The sequence below is a fragment of the Leptodactylus fuscus genome, chromosome 1 (genome assembly GCF_031893055.1).
Source record: "Leptodactylus fuscus isolate aLepFus1 chromosome 1, aLepFus1.hap2, whole genome shotgun sequence".
Lineage (NCBI taxonomy): Eukaryota > Metazoa > Chordata > Amphibia > Anura > Leptodactylidae > Leptodactylus > Leptodactylus fuscus.
Genome location: NC_134265.1, coordinates 233,752,915 through 233,774,476, shown reverse-complemented (window position 1 = coordinate 233,774,476; position 21,562 = coordinate 233,752,915). Strand labels below are relative to the sequence as shown.

The 21,562-nt window shown below is 38.5% G+C and overlaps 1 protein-coding gene across 1 annotated transcript in view; it reads right to left on the bottom strand.

Annotated features, from left to right (window-relative positions):
• PDE6B (phosphodiesterase 6B) overlaps window positions 1-21,562 on the bottom strand; it is an 81,004-nt gene that overhangs the window by 2,654 nt on the left and 56,788 nt on the right. The window contains exons 5-19 of the mRNA XM_075284278.1: window positions 20,312-20,386; window positions 20,103-20,167; window positions 17,135-17,201; window positions 16,006-16,053; window positions 14,936-15,085; window positions 12,644-12,787; window positions 10,696-10,761; window positions 8,434-8,580; window positions 8,040-8,147; window positions 6,533-6,642; window positions 4,800-4,887; window positions 4,033-4,133; window positions 2,914-3,021; window positions 1,979-2,042; window positions 804-878 (exon numbers count right to left, since the gene is read on the bottom strand). Of these exons, the coding sequence (XP_075140379.1) occupies window positions 804-878; window positions 1,979-2,042; window positions 2,914-3,021; window positions 4,033-4,133; window positions 4,800-4,887; window positions 6,533-6,642; window positions 8,040-8,147; window positions 8,434-8,580; window positions 10,696-10,761; window positions 12,644-12,787; window positions 14,936-15,085; window positions 16,006-16,053; window positions 17,135-17,201; window positions 20,103-20,167; window positions 20,312-20,386 (1,416 nt within the window). The remainder of the gene's footprint in view (window positions 1-803; window positions 879-1,978; window positions 2,043-2,913; window positions 3,022-4,032; window positions 4,134-4,799; window positions 4,888-6,532; window positions 6,643-8,039; window positions 8,148-8,433; window positions 8,581-10,695; window positions 10,762-12,643; window positions 12,788-14,935; window positions 15,086-16,005; window positions 16,054-17,134; window positions 17,202-20,102; window positions 20,168-20,311; window positions 20,387-21,562) is intronic.

Below are 21,562 nucleotides of genomic sequence, written 5' to 3'. Positions count from 1 at the left end.
TATGTCTGTCATGCACTTTGTAACAACCTGATCATATATTGTTTGTTTTATGCTGTTTATGTAGATGCATTTAGTTGCAGTGTGCCTTTTAGGAATAAATCTAGACATTAGGGTTTTTCTGGGAATACCAGGACAACTCTGTGCATACATCACAGTATATTACTTATAACGATTTATCACCTATCCACAAGATCATAAATGTATGATCGCTGAGGGTCTGACTGCTTGATCACTAGGACAGCCATCCTGAGTCCCAGTACTGAACAAGATTTGAATGAAGTGGTGGTCATGCTTGTGCACTCCATTCAATGTCTGTGGGACTGACAGTGATTGAAATATTAATCTTCCCTGAAACTTCAAGAAAGCAGGAGCTATTGTAGATATATTTATTAGCTGTAACCCCTCTATATCCTAATACCATTAGCAAATTTACTGATTTACAATCTGCATATATACAGTATATTATACATATGTATATTTTTTTTATTACAGGAGGAGCAGGTGTTGCTGCCAAGTACCTGTTGGCTATTCAGTGCACATAGGGCTTTTCCATCCATGCCTGAGCCCCTCCTTTTGATGGTGGTCACCACCTATTATGACCTATCCATTTATATATTAGAGTGTAAAGCCACATGGTAACCATAGTTGAAAATGGGTGTTCAATTAGCCATGGCCACGACCCTGGTGCATCGGACAACACATTTGCATACAAATTTAAATGTAATTTTCCCTACAGCTAAATTCCACTTTCACACGAAAAGACGTCTGGGTGTACGTAGGAGTATTAATATGCATTCACTCACAATAGGCTGTTGCTGAAGTACAGTTCTCTCCAAGTCACCTTGTTCCCAGAATTCAGCAGCAACTAAAAGAGCAACCTGTTAAATATGAAATGTGAGAATAAGAATATTCATTCTATAACTAATACATTAAAATAACAGTAAAACAAAAGGTTAAATTTAGTCCTATTCATTGACCTACCTTGAAAGTAACAGATCTAGTATTACAAAATGTACTTTTCATTATGATATTATCCCATATACTATATATGTCCAGACGGTCCCTCTCTTGGTCTGAAAGGATGTACCGGTACATCCTTGCAGTTTTAAGCATCTGCACAAAATTGCGCAGCTATAGAAACAAAAATCCGATTGGCGCTCCCTTAGAGAAGGCAGGGATGGTTTATTAACTGCACTGCCTTCCTGATTGTTGTGTACACAGCTATGGGGGCTGCCATGATGTTGGTCCCCTCTAACCCAGCAGTCATGTGATCCTCTGGGGTCAGAGGCTGTTAGAGTTGCTGGCTCCTAGAAGACCCAGATCAGCTCTGTAGTTATGGGCAGAAGGCTGTATTCCTGCTGTAACTGGGGCTAAGGTAGTATGTTACAGGAGAAATCAGCCCCCCCCCACCAGAAAAAAAAAAAATTGTGTTCAGATGCTGCCAAAGGTCTATTATGACCTTATGGGGACACATTGTAAAAAAGAAAGAAAGTAGAAAAAATAATAAATAATTATTATTATTATAATTATAATAAATAAATAATTCAAGAAATAAATAATATGCCGAAAACACGCCCTTTGTAGAATTAACAGATACAAATAGAGCCTGAGGGACCCCTTTGACTCTAAAGGGGACTTTATATGTCCATTGAGTGTCCTTTTTTTAACTGTTTACAGTACTTTTTCATCCAATGATTTCTGTCCAATCTACGCCAGTTGGATATCTGATGCACATGTGAACATAGCCTTACACTGAGCATTGAATTAATAATGTCAAAACTCTAAACCAATTTAATTACATAAATAAATAAATATATGCACATATATGCATAGCAATAAGCAAACAAAGAACTATATGAAAATAAATGTTATGGCCAATGATAAACAAATATTGTTTGCAACAAGCACAATCAGTTTTTTATGTATGAATTGTCCACTTAAAATACAATGAAAAATGTAGAACATAAACATAACTGACCTTGCTCTGGACTTCCCATGGCTTTGTAATTGCAGATAAATCGCATGCTGTCATCATCATAGCCCTACAGCAGAGACATGATGAAAGAAATTCATTGAGTTGTGGTGTGACTATTGGTCTTTTCTGCTATCCCCATTGTACTCATCCAGCCTTAGTGCCTGTCACACTAATTATGTTTATATTTGTGTGCTATCCATTAAAAATAGACATATGACATTGTGTTTCATCTGTTTTTTACAGATACATTGCTAGAGATGTAGCAGAATTAATCATCACAGATGATGCAATGTATATGTAATATTTAACTCTCCCTGTTAGTGCAGGTGTTGTCTTTTAATTCATATGAATTGCCAGGTAACACCTGCCATGAATGTAGGACCCACCATGCAAATCATATGAATAGCTCCTGCTTCCCCGATCCACTGACAATCAGTCACTTCACAGTCTTATTTCCAATCTGACTGGGAGTAACCCTGGTCACATAGCTAGCGCAGGGACTCCTATCTGGAGTCTCTGCACTAGTTCACTCTAGCTTCAGAGTTCAGACAAAACAGTTTTAGTAAATCTGACCCATAGTGTCTTAGATCTTTGTTTAGCATGTTGCATGTAGCAGTATGCAGTAAACTCCTAATGTCCTTCTAGTGGTGTCTACTGCAGTCAGAACATTATGTTTTAAATGTATATTGTATTTGTTCAGGGGATTTGGATATTTTAGAAAAATGAAGCTCCAACTTCTATAGAGATGATGAGGCAGAAGAGAGCACAAAAAGTAGGAAGACTTTATAGTCTTCAAACTGTTTCCCTCTACGTCTTATATAGTAAATATACATATTGCTGCCGAACCACTCGAAGCTATCTTTCAGAAAATAAGAACTATAGTTCTCTATACAATGGCTAACATGCAGTAAAAGAATGCAGCGCAGAAGCGTACATACATAATAATCTCTTTTCTTGTTGTCTCAAGGGATAAGTATTCAATCCACTTCTGTTGCTCCTCATAAGTCTTAGACTGATCGACAATTTTCTGAAACATTGTTCTCTTCCTGTGATGAAAAACATGTACATATCCAGTATAAATAACTAATTTCACTAAATATTATTGTATGAAGAATAAACTGTGAGTATTCACAAATAAAGTTTTACTTCTTATCTGACTGCCAATTGGTGGGGCAAATGCTGAAATGCAAGATTTTCTTGAAAATTGTACAGCAGGTTTGTTGCCTCAATAAAGTGATCCTGTCAAGCATCATCTTTTCAGGACAGTGACTCTGATGGCTAAATGTGATCTCTATAGACTCAGTATAAGTGCAGATGCTGTCCAAGTGCAAATAAGAACCAATTTGGGAATGTAGGAATCATCACAAGCCATGAGTCTTGCCTGGAACACCTAGCACCATTTTAGTCCATTCGCAATTTTTGTTGGGAATAGTGGATATATAGATTGATTCCTGGATGGTTAGGTTGACAATACTTTTATAAGTGTAGGGTATTTAGATTAGGGATCCAGCTGACAGACCTTTAGGATAAGGCTTCACTTATGGAAATGCAGAGTTTTTTGTTGAAGATTTTGCTATGTCTTTTGGGGGGGGGGGGGGGGGTCAAAGTCAGGAGTGGAATTACAGAAGCTTATTTTATATTGTCCATTCATTTTGTAGCCATACCTGCTCATAAAACCACAGCAAAATCTGCAACAAAAAATGCTGCCTTTCTGAAATGTGGAGTCTTAACCTTAAGCTTTCTTACAATATTTTTAGCAGTGATGTTTATCATTCTGCAATACAGACTAGATCAGTACAGTAGATCAGTATATAATATCAAGGAGGGATACAAGAATGGGGATATTTATTGAGGAGTAAATAGTCACTGATCATACAGACCCTCTAGAATTAGCCAAACCACTCAAGTGTGGTGTTTTTTTGAGGACCTATAGACCAATAATGTATTTACAATGGGGCCAATTTTTAGGCATAAACCATCCCTCCAAACATGTGACTACAATGTAAAAAGAGGCTTAAGCTAACGGAATACAATTTTCAAGTCTTCTATCTACTCACTTGAAGTAAAGAGCCAAATCTGTAGCTATAATTGCAATATCCATCAAGTGTATGACAAGCTCGTGCTGTCGCCTGTTGAGATTCTGGTAAATGTTCATGGACTGCCACAAAAAAAGCATATTATTTAAGAGAACAGTATATACTCTATGTACTCCATATAAAGTGTGTTTAGTTTGAAGACTATGTGATGTAATATCCAAGACCATAATGATTACTTTTAGGATATCATAACATAAATGGTTTTTAGCATATTATGCATTATGTAAAACATTATCATTTTTATACTGAAAAGCTGTACTCCATAGAACTACAGGAGCGTACTGTGCCTGCTCGCGTAAGCGGCCACAAAAAAATGTCCGCCCTCATGTGAAATCAGCTCTGGCAGATCCAACTTGCGCATGCATTGAATTTCACCCAAAACCCCCCCACCCCCTGCGCGCGCCGGAAGAAGACGGGTGAAGAGACCGTTGCTAAAGAAGATGGAGGTGGCGCTGGAGAGAGTTCTCTCGCAGCATTGGGGATGCCCCCAGTGCTGTTTGAGCGCTGGGGCCCGTCCCCAGTGCTGTGGAATAACTCATTTGCATACCGATAAAAACCGGGATTTCAAGCGAACAGCGGCGCGGAGAAGACATCGAAATGTAGGAGAAGAATAGCTTTTCTTAAGGCTATTCCCACGTGTTAGTGAGAAAAAAATGAGTTTGAATCATCGGATGCCTTTAACTAATGTGCACTGTCATAGAGACACTAATGAAGTATAAGCTGAGTACCTCATCTGCCAGTAGGAACTTTCCAAACTCCAGGTGATGTCTTTCCAAAATTGAAGATCCATGTAATTTTGCTAGAGGATGTTGAGATCTAAAGAAAAATAATATAACAGATGACTAAGTTACTTTTAAAGCTTGAATTTTGTCAAGGTAAGTATGTGGTTGATGCAGAGGAAATGTAATACCGGCAGTCATGATGGCAGTCATTCACAATACAGAATTCACAGAAAATTGAGGACATTGATTTTATCACTACTCTTGCACTACCAAATTGCTTATAGCAACAGACCTTTAGGCCTGTAAAAATGATGTTTTGTCCGCAGCAGAAACACCAGAGCAAAAAATGCTTTGTTTTATATTACCTACAAAGTGGATGGGATTCTGGCTAATCCCCTCCACACTTTACAGAAAAAAAAATCTGAATGCTGTGATTTCTGTATAGGTATAATAATAGTAGAAAGTCAGCAGAGAATTTTGAAAAATGCTGCAGAAAAACACAATGCGTCTCGGCCGCAGTTTATGTCTGCAGCTCGCTATGTGGGATCTTAGCCTTAGTAAGAACTCCAGCCATTGCTACTGGCATGATATAATAAATAGCTATAGCTAATAATTACTTATAATACCTATAATAATTTGGAGATTTTATAGCATATTAGGAAATTGGTTGTAGGTGCACTGATTAGCAACTCAACACGAACAATCCAGAAACTTTTATTTTCTTTAGCACAGACTTAAGTTTTTCTATGATCTAAAGAACTTTCAGCATAAAAATATTAGAATATTTATGATCCAACACATGCAGCAATATTCTGCAGCCACTTTTTTATTACAAACTAATGTTATCTGGAGTATGTTTATACCTGGTAGTCCAAATTCTAATTGACATTACCTATTAGCTAGCTTACTTTGCTCCAAAAATTCAGCACCAGAACTTTAGCACAGATTGTTGCATTTTATGCCACACCCTTTATCGGCCTGTCACTCCCTTTTCCTACTAAGCCACACTTCTTGTTGGGCAAGACTAAGAAAGCGGCTATGGCTCCGTATAGCAAAGCACAGCTCGCTGTAGACAACAAATTCAGTGGTAATACGTTGCATTTTTTTTCCCACAGTGTGTTTCTCCAAGCTATAGAGCAAATCTATAACTTAAAACTTATGATTCTTCAGTTACAATTAACATGCTATTATTTTCAAAATTACATGGATTTTTAAAACACAACTTTTCCAAAGTGTATGGACAAGATTCTCATTTACTTTGCTGGTACTGTAAAATGCAGTGTTTTTTTTCTGCTGCATTTCTGCAATATGGGGCCTTAGCCTAAAGCACATGAATTTCTTCACTTTATTTCCTAGGACTTTTTCTGTACAGCATGCCTATTTAAAAGTCAAGGACGAGGTACTTGGTGTGTCGGCACATATAGTTAATTTGGTCAACCCATTCATAGAGTCATTATAACAAGACCTGCAGCTTTAATACAAAGAGTAGATTACTTCTGTGTCCCCTATACACAGCATAATGCTCTGTATTACCCCCTGCACGCAGTATATTTCCATTTAGTACCCCAATACACAGTATAATGAACTGATATAACGCTGTGAGTTTGGTACAGAATAATGAGTACTATTCACATGGCCGTGGACAGTCTTGTGAAAGGAGCCTTAGAAATGAATTCAATGCATGATACATCTTATATTGCATTAACAATAGATAAAAACAAGTTAAATACAATGCTTACTTCATCTGGTAGAGATTATTCGTTCCTCTGTGATCTATATCATGACAGAACCCTGCAGTAACCATGGCCATGGCTTCTAAATCTGTATAATAGCGTTTTAACTTCCCAGTCTACAAAGAAGGAAATAAGCAATAAAAAAGGATCTGATATTTTTTAGACTTCTACTTACGTTTATGGAAAAAAGACTGCCTTATGTAATATGCGGGTAAAAGAGATTTTCCTCCTTCATCCATCAAAAAGTTGTTACATTGAGATACATGTAAGCGGAAACCTTAAAAGCGACTCTCAGAGTTTCCCCCCATATGAACTGTGGACTAACTGTTATTTTTGGGCCAGTCACATTGTAAAGTTGCCCATGTTATGTTTGTGATATGTATGTAAAATATTATGCAAATGTAACTGTGCAGGCAACACGCCGAATGTGCAGACAGCTCTTTGTATAGAAAAGATATGCAGGTATACAATGTACTTTTACATAGGAGACACACCCCAAGATTAGAACAAGCAGCACAGCTCACCGCTGACTGCAGTATGAAGGGATGCACCGAGAAGAATGACTGATGACCACACTCTGGTTGTCTCTAGAACAAGTGCACTTTTCGTTGGTAATAGTGTGCAGTAGACATGAAAGTGACCATGTTCTTTAAGACAGGTGAGCAATAGCCAGGGTGACCTGCAAATGTAGAACATCTAGCTTTAAGCCTTAAGACACTATGAGTAAGGATCCATGCCTGGCTATAGGCGTGTAGAACAGTGAGTGCTGTGTAAAAGCCATGCCCCAGGTGTTGAGGTGTGCTGTCACGCCATCTGCGACCCTGCTGCTTATGTGAAGGCAGAGCAAAAAACACACAGGGAGTGGGCTGTTGGTAATGTAAGCTGTGGGCAAAAGCCCTCTAAATTAGTATTGCAGTGGGCAATGGCCTGTTGGGGTCTTCTCAGTACTGTGTTCTACTAGAAACTGATACATATTTTAAGCTGTGCTTTCATTAAAAAAAAAGAAGAAAAAAACTGTTCCATAACTACCAATTCAGTTGCCTTTATAATCATTAAATGGGTTATATTAAGGGAACTCATGCAAGTCCCCATTCAGTTGAATGGAGACCTGCTTGAGATTGCCGATGGTCACCATTCAATTGAATGGAGTGGCACGCACTGTACAACTAGGTACCCTGTTGGAACTGGGGTACAAAACATACCAGTTCTCGAGATCTTTGAGAGTCCCAGTGGTCAGACACATACTGATTAGGAGGTAACTTGTTGTAACTGGAATACTCCTTTAAGCCAGTTGCCTCTAGTAGGACTGTTCCTAGATTTACCCCAGTTACCCAATCATGAGTAAATTTCATCCACTGTATCCATCTGAATACTAGCACCAACCTGGAGTGAAGCCTCAGGTGTATTAACTACAGGGCCAAAGATACTGTACCATTATGGTCTGCCCCTGACATTACATGTAATCCCATTAATTACATGAAGTAAGCTATATATAAGTCTAAATGAGACATACCATTAGAAGAGTGAACATGGTTTGTGCAACATTGAATCCATGGCGCCAGTTGTGATAGGTAACCTTTCTATATCCCTTCTTCATAGCATACATAAACCTCACCAGTGCCTAAATGATGAAGGCAGATAATAATAAGCCCCATAAGTAAAACCATAATGAAATATACATATTGAATGCAGGTTAAGTTGCCAAAGAAGGACTGACTATATCATTAAGAGTCAATATATATAACATATACTGTATAGTTTATTATATTCAGTGTAAGAAATATATAGGATTTACTGTATGAAAGTATAAAGATATTCCCATTTACATATGATTAGATTCCCTGGATACTTTATTAAATGTTGTACAGTAGTGATAAGGATAGAGGTACTAGTCTTTTCATTTTTACCTCTGGGGGGATTTGAAACTTCTTTACCACACCAAGTTCATAATACATTTGGATTCCACATTTTACCAGATCTACTTCAGTGCAATCAAAATCTGAGAAACGGAATTCATAAATTTCAAATTTGGTAGGTCCTGGCAATTGTTTTTTCTGGAAAAAATGAGACATTCATTTGCACACAAACACAATACATATATATATTTATATAATGCATGTATAAATGACATGAAACTTTATATGTGTGAATGAAATGAGGATATATGTAAGTGATTACAATATTAGAGTGAAAGGATAAGTTTGTTGAGCAAAACTTTACTATTGAAAGGCGACTCTAACACAATGTTAGGACACCTATAGTCTAGATACTAAATGAGTTTTGGTTGGGGATACCAATCAGGTTCTGTATGGTATCCTGCGGCACGTTTGCCCACAGATGTTACAGCTGGGTCTGTAGATTCATAGGTTGCTGAAGCTGGCATCACAGAGTGTCCCATAAATGCTCAATTGGCTAAATCTGCATACGAGGCAGGCTAGGTTTCTTGATCACAATGCCACTGCAAACAAAGGCAATGATGGCTGGATGTCAATGGTAGGACATGTAATGAGCACCATGACACCAAATTTTCTTCTGCTAAGTGCTTGGAAATAGTCCAGGCAGAGGCAAGAGTATGTAATGAGTGTCTAGATGGTGGACAAGGAAACTATGGGAGTTGCTGGTATTTCTCAGCAGATCAAAGAATCCTCAGGTCTGTCTGGGCTGACAGGGTCACCATGTGTGCATTCCCTCACAGAACCACTGCTCTCAATAACTCATAATAGCTAGGTAAGAACATCCTAGATGGCCAGCAATTCATTGAAAAAAAACCCAAAAAAAACATCCTGCTTCTCTCAGTCCAATAATGTCTTCCCTCTCGAAGTCTGTCAATAGGATAAAAATCTCTAAGGGGGTATTCACACGGAGTAAAGGAGCGCTGATTCTGCCACAATAACTCGCAGCAAACTCAGCACTGACAAAAAGACTCCCATTGACTTCAATGGGTTCTGTTTAACGTGCGGAACACATTGAAATCAATGGGAGGCTTTTTAACCCATTGATTTCAATGTGTTCCGCGCAGTCTAGCAGTCAAGGATCTCTCATTAAGAGTTACACTACCATGGAGTAGCCCTGAGATCTTATTTATGGGGCAATGCAGAAAGCACTTTTACGCTTTCTCATTGACTAATAAGACCATACTTGTAATCATTTACATATCTGCCTGCGGCATAACTCCATGATGAGAATTGCGCCAATCTAACATTTCTATTTGTGTGCATTAAATTTTTGCCCATAAGTGTAAGTATATAGAATGGAAGTTAACAAAATGGCAGTGTGGTTTAAGAATATGCTTAATATTTTCCCCCAATGTAACATGTTTGTGTAATTTATACAGTAAAACAAGTATACTATATATACTGTCTAACTTCTCTTTTTCTGAACATGATCATCTATACACTGTACATATACACCAGTCTGACCAATTGTTTTCTTCACAAACATGCAAAAATAAAAAAAAACATGGTGAAGATCAGTCTTTATATATAGTGCGAGAATAAATTTATATACTAGAATAACCTAGAAAGCCAAAAAAATAAGTTAATGACTATGGGTAAACTTTAGTGGTGATGCTGATTGATATTTATAATCTAAATTTAACACCTCATTTTTTTGCGGGCAAAACCCCATTAATAGTGAAATTAGTGGTGCACAAAAATCACATTGAAAGGGGGCCACACAGTGGCTCAGTGGTTAGCACTGCAGCCCTGTAGCGCTGGAGCTCTGGTGTTCAAATCCTGCCAAGGGCAGAAAACCATCTGCAAGGAGTTTGTATGTTCTCCCCATGTTTGCATGGATTTCCATCCCATATTCCAAAAAAAGACATACTGATGGGGAAAATGTACATTGTGAGCTCTATGTGGGGCTCACAATCTACATTATAAAAAAAAAATAAAAAAAAATCACATTGAAAGCAATAGGGAAAAAAGCAGCCCATTAATTTCTATGGGGAGCGCACGTATGCCGGCTCCCATAGAAAGCAATGGGATCTGTTTTAACGTCGCTCATTCGGAACGAGTTTACACGTTCAGAATCAGTGAGCGTATACTCAATGTGAATGCACCCTTATACTCGTACTGTTATAAATGGCAGTTTGCAGTCCGATACAGTTACAATATAGCATGTAACAAATCACAGTTAAGATGAAACAAATTTTATAATTTTATACATACAAGTAATTGTGCAATTTCATCCTCATCGCATTCTTCAAGCTCCTTTCCAAGATTCTGACGAGAAGGCTGGAGGACGACAGCAGGAGAGTAAGTTATGTAAGTCAATTAAAGAGGACCTTTCACCATTTTTCCCAAAGGCAGTACTATATACTGCCGGAAAGCTGACAGTGCGCTGAGTTCAGCGCACTGTCGGCTTTCCCGATCTGTGCCCGGTGTGAAGCGCTTACGGTCCGGTACCGTAGCTCTTCTATGGTCAGAAGGGCGTTTCTGACCATTAGCCAGGAACGTCCTTCTGCCTCGCGACGCCAATCGCGCTGTGCTGTGGAACGGGGAGGAATGCCCCCTCCCATTATCAGGGAGGGAGGGGGGAGTTCCTCCCGGCTCTCACAGCACAGCGCAATAGGCGCCGCGAGGCAGAAGGACGTTCCTGGCTAAGTGTCAGAAACGCCCTTCTGACCATAGAAGAGCTACGGTACCGGACCGTAAAAATGGTGAAAGGTCCTCTTTAATGATGAAGGGCAAAGATGGCCAACTATTAATTGTATATCTCACAAATTCACTAAGTTCAATGGGAATAATCAAACATGCAATGTGCATGGGGTTCTCTGGACTCTCCCTCAATGGTGAATGACTGGGAAGAGAAAGGTTGGGCATTTTGAACATTAGGCATGCTCAATTCATTTGTTCTAAGGCCTTTTTGTTCTAGAGAAGACTATATGTCCTCAACCCATTCCCAACTTACAGATGTACTGTAGCAGTGGTTAACATGTCTCATAATGTGTTGACACAAAGGCAGAGTGTTACTTGAACTTTTTCAATTGGATTCAATGTTTTTTTTGGCTGCAGAAAGTCAATTAAACAGTGCTACATCTGCATGCATGCTTGGCTGAATTTAGTGTGTTTGTGACTGGGTGGAAAGTCAGGAGTCATCCAGCAAGTATCTCACTTATGTCCAGTTTAACTCTTGACTCACCCAAAAAAATTGTGGTCAGATGTCCCCAAAGGTCTATTATGACCTTATAAGGATACAAATTAAAACAAATAAATAAATAAAATTAATAAAAAAGTAAAAAAAAAAAAAAGATAATTCAAAAAATAAATTAAACAATACATCAATAACACGCCCTTATCTCAGGTTCTAGCTCCAGCCCTGATGACATCATACAAAATAGAAAATTACCATAACGGAGAGGAAAAACAAATTTAAAAAGTTTTTTAGCACTGTAGCATCATGAGAACTGTAGTTTCTTCACAGATTCACTGTATGTAAATAACAGTGATACAAGGAGTCTCAACTAAAATAAAGCCAACGAAAGCTGGATAACCCCTTTAAGGCCGGGGCTCCACGGGACGTAAACGCTGTAATTTGCCCGCAGCAGAGACGCTGTGGGAAAAATCGCGGTGTTTTACAGTGCAAGCAAAGGGGATGGGATTCATGCGAATCCTATGCCCACTTTGCGGAAGAAATCGCAGCGTTGCGGCCGTTGCGGCTTTGCAAATCGCAGCATGTCAATTATATCTAAGGAAACGCTGGCGGCTTTCCCGTAGATATAATGTTAAGAGGTAGTCTGCAGAGGAAAACTCTGTGAACTTTCTCTTAAAAGCGCTGCAGAAAGAACCGCAATGCGATCACGCAGTGGTTCTTTCCGCAGCGCTATATCACTGCGTTTATGGCCCGGTGGGCCTTAGCCTTAGAGTGGATGTGCAGATGTTCTATATAGATGGTAGAGAGCCAGAACTATCCAAGTAGGCAGTGCAAAGGCACTATGGCATATTGTTCTAGCTAAAGAATCATCTACTAATACATGGGATTATCCACACTATGCAAAATGAAGTTATTATATTTGGCAGCAGATGATGTTATTATGAGCATTTATGTGGGGGGACAAAAGTATATCACAGCAGCATCACGTTATGTACAAACACACATAAAAACTGTAGCAATTACCAAGATATCTTGTATTTCGTCCTTGTTACACTTTACATGGTACATCACCATATCCTGTGCAATATCCTTACGGTTTTCCAGCTTATTCATCTTGTCATAGGTATCAGTGTTTAGAACAGACCAGCCCAGAAACTGTGTTAAAGACTACAGAGGAGATGAGATTTAAGCATTAATAATTTCATAGTAAAAGATTATAACTTACTTTATATCTTATAGGAATGGCCTCACAATTATTAGATTATCTGCTTTATGTAAATAAAACTTAAATGAGTTTTGTCAACCCCAAACTGACAGTGCTAAATAAGTGATCAATAAAGCAGTTTATCTCTTTATCATATAGTTAAGGCTACTTTCATACTTTCTGCTTTTAGTCTATTGTTCTGTTCTGTGATATGATCAGAACAATGGACTGCAAAAATGATAGAATGAAGGATACAGATGGAGCACATCATGTCTGCAATTGTCATTATTGACTGTAATGCTAAAAGAAAATGCACGTTTTATCCTGTTCTGTTCCTTTATTTTTTCAACAGAAGCTAAAGTTCTGCGTGCATCAGAGTGAATAATGTCGGATGTAGACTGTACTCCATCTGCAATGTTCATTTGATTAGTTTTCAGTCCACTGTTCTGATCCTATGATGAATCAAAACAATGGACTAAACAATGCAGTTTAAAAGTAGCCTAAGGCCCCTTGCAGACAGCCGTGTGCAAGTTCAGTGTGCTATGCAGGTTTTTCCTGGATAGCACACTGACCCATTCATTACTATCAGCCCACACATATGACTGTGTATTACACGGATCAGTGTGCTGGCCAGCAATCCATGCTGAAAAACTCAGGACAGGTCCTATTCCTGTCCGGTTTTGCAGCCGTAGTTTTGCGGCTCCTATTCATTGAATGAATGAGACCATGGAAGCACGGCCCATGGTTATCTGTAAGGGGCCTAAGGGTATGTACACATTACAACTTTTTTTTAATTGTTACTATGGCATCTAAAGAATGAATCAAGTTGGCACATAGTCTAAATTCTCTGTGTCAAAAGCTTTTATACAGATGTACGGTATGTGTCTCTATGTTTACGCCTTACATGAAGTTTCTGTGTAGTCTGATCTTGAGATCATACTCTCTCTTTATTTTTAAATTCAAAAATTTTATTGCAAGAGTTTTAAATACAAAGTCTGAAAAAGACCCGCAAAAAGACAAAAAAAACAACAAAGGAAAGCACATGTATAAACAGTACATACCAAGTTAATAAAAACCATAAACAACAACGAACCCCCAGAAATTCCCAGGAGGGTTCGGCCAAAATGTGAGCAGAAGGACAAATGAGAGAAAAAGGGGGGAGAGTAGGAGGGAGGAAGAAAAAGAAGAAGAAAAAAGAAAAAAAAGGGGGAGGGAAGGGCAAGGAGGGTGCGAGTAGGGAGCAGAGCAAAGACAGACCAACCAAGAAGGAGTTCACACATGAAGAGGCACAAGGTCGATGCCAGGGAACAAAGTCAACAGAGCAGTAGGAGCAAGGGTGAATCTATCTGTAGCAACCACAAGTAGAGTACACCTCACATGTCTACGAAGGAGGTCCAGAGCCCAAGAGTGTCTGATACTCCCCAGAACGCTGGAACTCAAATTAGTAGAACCAGGTTTTAGTGTAGGCTTCAGTCGTGCCATGGAGGAAAGAGGTGAGGTTCTCCATATGCATAATCTCATTGACCTTCAAAATCCAAAGATCATACTCTCTTAGGCCTAATGCAAATGGCTGTATGTTTTGGTCCATGACAGTCCTTTACATTGTGGTAATGTAGCACATGGACCCATTAATTTCTATGGATCCATACACACGACCATGGTGTCCACAGATCCATGTGGGAGACATGAGGCTGGGCCACAAAAACTCAGGACACATACATGGTTGTGTGCATTAGGCTTAAAATCTGTCTATATCATCTTGGCAACCTTCTAAATTGTATAGTGGCAGTAGATGAAAAGAATATGACTTAAAGCTTAGCTGTAGGTACAGAACAGTTGGATATCATTTTTTCCTTTCAGATGCAATATATCTGTTTGCAGCCAGTGACAGGAAATGCATTTATTCATATTCAGCCTCAAAAACCTGAATAAACTGAAATACTTATCACCACTAATACTAAATATATCAGCATATAGAGGCCTCTCTTCTGGCTTAGGAAAGTGTATATAGCTATAGTCACCTGAAGGAATACACCACAATTGTGTCTCATCCACTACAACTGAATGACGTGTCCAGTAAAATGGGGAGGTAACTTTAGGTAGTTATTTACCTCCATCAGAGTTTCGTCCATCTCATCAAAGGGTTTTCCATCTTTCCTGTTATAAAAGGTGGCAACGCCAACAATTTCTTCCTTTTTGTTTACAATGGGCATTGACAGAACATTTTTAATAACCCAGCCAGATTCGTCCAACGGTTCTTTCTTGAAAAGAATTGAATGAATAAGAAAGATGGTGACTAAGTTACTGAGGTGTTATATGGACTTTTATGCGTACCATACTCTAAAAGTATTAATGTGCTAATATGTCTACTTATACTACTACTACTACTTTACTGACTTATATGTGGAAGACTTCATTTATCCTCCATTTTCTCAAACTCATTTCATGAATGAGCAACTTTGGAGAAGGCATAGGAAATGTTCCCTCACTGTACACATTTTATCACACCTCCATTACTACTACACCAGTGACTGTACATGTAACTATTACCCCTCACCTATTCACAAGATCCTAAAACACACATCTATGTTTTTTCAGAGTCAGCAAATTACTGAGAAGGACTGAGGGTGCACTCACACGGAGTAACGTGCCGCGTGACCTGGCACGTATACGCCGTGTGAGATTTTGAGCGCCGTATACGCTCCCATTGATTTCAATGGGAGTTAGTCTCGTATACGCCTCGTTATTTTGCGGCCGTGATTTTGCAGCCACAAAATCACGGCCGCAAAATAAAGCGGCGTATACGAGACTAAATCCCATTGAAATCAATGGGAACATATACGGCGCTCAAAAGCTCACACGGCGTATACGTGCCAGGTCATGCGGCACGTTACTCCGTGTGAATGCACCCTGAAACAGTCCTTGGTAAACCTTGACCCTGCACGCTGGGGATATATGCTTACGCAATGGAAGGCCGCAGAATGATACCATGGATAAATAGTTCCCTCTACTTAGCTAAAATGGAGGCAGGAATATTATTTTCACCTTATGAGAACATAGAGATATCTGCTGTCTGCTTAACTGATGTGCCAGAGATCAAAGGAAATATCTGTTATTGCTGTCTAGCCCTTCTGTGGTCCAATAGCCTAAGTCAAAAATGACTTAGAGAATATATTTTTACCTGAAATTTGAACATTTCATCTGCAGCGGCATTCATAATGTTGCAAATCTACAAAAGGAGCAAAAATGATATAGTTTAAGAAGCTACATTCTGTATTTACATACTTTCAAAAGAATTGTCCAAATAAGGCTACGTTCACATTTGCATCGCAGCGTCAAAAAAGTCCTACACACACAACTTTTTTGTTGAAGATTTTCCGTTGAAAACAATGGACACCTGATGGAACCCATTAGGGCCTGTGCACAAGGAGTTAACATGCCCGCATTTTAGCATCATACACGTGTAAAAATAACACTCCCATTGACGCGTTTTTTACACATGTAAAAAATTTCATTGAAGTCACTGGGAGTGTTATTTTTACACGTGTATTCTATACACATGAATTGTGCGAAAATGTGCGCATGTTAACTCCGTGTGCATGGGCTCTTTAGCAGTCTGTTTGTCCACCGTTCTGGTCCTTCACCAGACCAGAACAACGGACATTTGGATGCAGTTTGATTATTATCGTCAGCACAACCTTGTTTACACAGAGTGATCTACTGCCGATAATATGCATATTTTATACTGCATAGAAAATATCATCATCTGACCAAAGAGATCATTGGTCGCCTGATCTTCAGCATAGACATGGAAATGTCCATGTAAAAGTGTCTTCACACTGCAAAAGATTTATCAAAGTGTCTCAAGCTGATGATACAGCTGGTGAATCTATACACTGTTTAGTCTAACGTTACACCACCTATTAGTTTGGCACATTTTGGTTCACAGTGTTACATCTCAAGGCCAATAAGCCCCACACTTATTGGTGGTAGATCAAGGTGCAAAAAAGTGTCAAAATGTGTCTAAAAAAGATAATAAGTGTCATGTAAAGGATGAACACCAGTTTTTTTTTGTGCAAAATGCTCCAGAATTCTCGCACATTCTCAATAGCGAATCTCAGCTCCTGCTGCTCTATAACATGGTGCCTGTAAATATCGCATTATCATGTGACAGGTTCTCTATAAAGAAATAACCTAATATATTGTTTCATTACAAATAAGCTATTTGTAAGTAATGCTAGCGAACATCTTAAAGCTTATGATGTCTAAGCAAAGCATTCAAGTCCAAATAATATTAGAAATAAACGTACAAATCCGCTTTCTGCGACATACGTTGGGAGGCCACTGATCAGAGCCCAGTGATCAGCTGGGGGGTTTCTGGAAAGGAAGACAAAAATAATACATAATATATTTTATACCTAAAATATTGCTCATGAGATATCAGATATACATTTGTAAGTTTGTTACTGAATTTCTCATTGTGAATGTGAATGTATTTGTGAATTTTTTTTTGTAAATCTCAATTTATTGGAAATTTTTACATTTTTATAACACCAATACAAAAACCATTATACAAAGAAAGAGAAACATCAAAACAGAGCAATGGTCGTAGAGCGTATTTGTGACTTTTCTCTAAAACTTAGAGCAAAGACTAAACTGTACAAAAACATTACATTCACCACAATTATTGGACCCAAAATAATTGAATTCATCCTTTCATGTCAAGTCTTTGTGTTTTGGCAGTAGTCTATGGCCAGCACCCTTCTGTTACCAGGATATAAAAAAAATATAGACTTTGTACTAAAAAAACGAGATGATACACAGATGGCAGATCAAACACGGATTCGGATCAGAATACTAACAACAATAGGTTGGATCATGTCCGATATACAACATGGATGATGTCTACTGTATTTTTCAGCAGCACCTAGCAATGACTCTGCGATAAATGGGTGAATTAAGGACAGAACACAGGTGATCTCCATGTGACATCCACAGATTTTCTTCTTAGTATCTCTCAGCCGATGATATGAATGTGTGTATGGCTCTGTGCACTATCATAGGTCTGTGTGCTGTCTGATTTTTTCACAGACAGAGAAAGGGATTGAGTCCATATCCTATTTAGGCGGGGCTCCATGTTGCGAAAATGTTGCATATTACATTACCTGCAAAGTAGATGGGATTCTGGCTAACCTCATCCACACATTACAGAAAAAAATCTACAGCTGAAAAGCGCAACATGTCAGTTATACCTATTGAAACGCTGGTGTTTTCCGCATTGGTTTAATAAGTACCGAATGTCCCCAGAGGAAAACTTTGCAGATTTTCTGTTGAAACACTGCAGAAAAAAAACATGTGCTGCATTTTCGCCATGGTCAATTCTGCAGTGTTTTTTGTCTACAGGGGGCCTTACCCTAAGGTCGGTTGCAAATGAACATGACCGTGTTCCATCTGTGCATTTCATAGCTAGCCAATGGGCCAACAATCCAGGCTTCAGAATATAAAACAAGTCTTATTCCTGTCCTCATTTGCAGCCCTTGCTTCTGTGGCAACTATTCATTTAATAAAAGGAGCCACGGAAGCACGGCCAGTGAACGGGCGGCACACGGAGGACATCCCCGTGTCCCTCATATGCCGCCCGTTTACGCTCGCTCATTCTGAACGTAAAACTCGTTCAGAGTTAGCGGCGTAAAAACAGATCCCATTGACTTGAATGGGTGATACACGCGTATCACATTGAAAGCAATAGGTAAAAAAGCCTCCCATTGATTTCAATGGCTAGCGCGCGTATGCCGACACTTATTCAAGTCAATGGAATCTGTTTTTTACGCCTCTCACTCTGAAGGAGTTTACGTTCAGAATGAGCGAGCGTAAACTCCATGTGAAGTCTCCCTTACTTTGGTGTTAGCTGCCTGTCCTTGAATTACTCAGTCAACTACTCCTATGAATATACCGTATGCTATATTAAACTATGTTTCCCCTGCAGCAGCCAGGACAGAGCAATAATAACTCATTTCTGATTTTTTCTGAAGTCAGACCCTTGATAATAAATGGACCAACTACTATTTAATGACTTAATGACTAATGTTCTTGTAATGTTTACAGATTGTCTATTAAAGAAATATTACATGTAATAAATACACAAAAAATATAATATCTTACCAGTTTTTCTCTTAACCTCCTCTCATTGCTAATTCTACTTGTAGGCTAAATTCACATGTAGTGGAACTCAGTAAAAACATTGTAGAAAAGTGCTGAAAATAACAAACAAAAACACGGGTTTTTCACTCCTTCTCTGCTACATTTTTAACAGCATTCTTTGTGGTAAAAACGCTGTTAAAAAAGGGGGGGGGAGAAAGTTTGTATGAAACTTGCCTAAGGCCGAGGATACATGTTCAGCTTTGTTGATGTGCTTTTTAAAGCAAAATGATGGAGTTAAAAAAGGAGATGTATTATGTAGGCTTTAACCCTTTATGATCCACACTAGTGAAGGGTGAACCTTGCGACATTCATTCAGTTCATCAAGAACTGGTCCCAAGCGGAAGTGCGGACTAAAGCTTATTATTAAACTTTGGGGTTTCTTCGGGTCCCTCAGTCTAATAATTGGAGACCAAGGAAGCTGTGAAAACAACAACAAAAAAAAACACTGACTCACCTTTCTTCCGGCATTCTGGTTTGCTGCGCCATCTTCCATTTTCTCTCCCCAGGTCACAAATGAATACTGTGCTTGGGCCCAGGCAGTCACATGGAGTACCTCAATGTCATCACTCTTTGATGCTACAGTATCATCATGTACACTGCACTGTCAAATTTGATGAAGTCGACATTCCAGTCATAGGCCTCAGCAGCGACTTGGGAGCTGAAGAAGATGGCAGCCAGCCAGTACAGAATACTAAAGCACCAGAGGATGTTCCCAGAAAAGGTGAGTACATTTTTATTTTTTATTTTTACAAACTTCCTTGGCTTCCAATTATTTTAATCTAGGGCTTGAGAAGACCCCAGAGTATAATAATCAACCTTGCTGGATTTGTGCAAACGGCACTATAAATATTTCAGATTCTATAGACCCACAAAATTCACAACCAACCCAATTTTTACAAACGGTTTGCCCAATACTAATCTACGGCTGATTGGAGCTTCAAAAACTGCATTAAAAATCTGAATATGTGTTCTTACCCTAATCCGTTCTCATTATAATTAAATAATAATACATGTAATAAAGGAGAAGGAGGTTGCATACATACGGATATTCTAAATATATGCTCTCCATAGACTTACGGAATAACTTTGATATCTTCCTTTCCATGCAGGATGTAATCAATAACCTTGTAGAATACAATTTCCTAAAAATAAACAAACATTTTATTGGTAAACTAAAAGAAGTGCAATCGTTTGGTAAGGATTAAAGATGATTTTGTAGTTAATGCAAGGTATAGCTATGATATGATATTTTGTGTATTGTATTAAGAACAAAAATAATAACCTACCCTTCCATCTGGCGTGCGCGGTCCAGAATAAGGAGGTACTTCACCCATTAGAACAGGCCATAGGTCAAAGAATTCCTAGAGAAAATATTAAGTAAACTTAGTTTACACTAGATGCAATGATTGTAGCTTGTGGTCTAAGTTATCAATTCTGTGTAAGACAAGCTAATGTGGATTAATATGTTGTTTCGAAAAAACATGGAACAATAGTCAAAAATATCACTAGGGCTTCCGGGGAACCTGAACAATAGAGAGCCTGGACTGTTAAAATAGTGATTACCCTCAGACACTGGCAGAACCCATAAGCTATAATGGGGAACACCAGGTGTACACCTTTATTATAGTGAACATGGTGGAGAGAAAGGTCCTTCTTGCAGTACTTTTCTGTTTTTTTGTGATGGATGTACAGATGTGAACTTAAAAACAATCCTTTATTGATATACACTAAAATATATAACCTAGGGTATAAACATAATTGTGAGATAAAAGAATATACCCCCTCATGCAGAGTTGCGACTAGAAATGGACCTGTCACAATAGAAATGAGTCCACTAATGGCTTAATAAACAGCAAAGCTCTATATGTGTAGTCTAACAATATGTAAGAGACTAAACCTCAATGAAAGAGAGTTCACTGCATATGCCCAATACAGTCTGCATCTAAACAGAGGTATAGTATATTTTGTTGTTCCTTATAAAACATTCAAAGGAAAGCAATACAAAAACCTCTTATTGATACATGCTAGAGGATGCATATAACCATTGGTTTTGGTTATAAAACCTAAGGTGGTAAGTATAAATAAATGCTGCAGAAATTGCCAATGTCTATAGTTGTAGACCACTAGCATTAGTTACATAGTGACAAGGGAAATGATAACCCTTAGTTATCATGTTCAGGAGGAATAATTCAGAATTCAATGGAATGGCACAATTTAGGGAAAAGCCACTTTTTGTGGACAATATTTGATCATTTTGCATTAATATTTTAAAAAAAAAGTAATCCATCCAAAACACAGAAGATGCACAAATCTTTCCATTAAAAGTTTTCTCTTTGTAGCTTCCACTTCTGCTTTTGGCTTACAAATACTTGATGCAAAATACTGACCAAATACTGAAGATGAGAAAGTGGACTTATGAAATATAAATGCAAGTATTAAGGCTTAACACTTAGGGACTCCCGGCATCATAGATGAATATAATGTTTGGAGTCTGGGCTCCTGCTTTATGTCCAGATTGGGAAATATGTTCCATAATT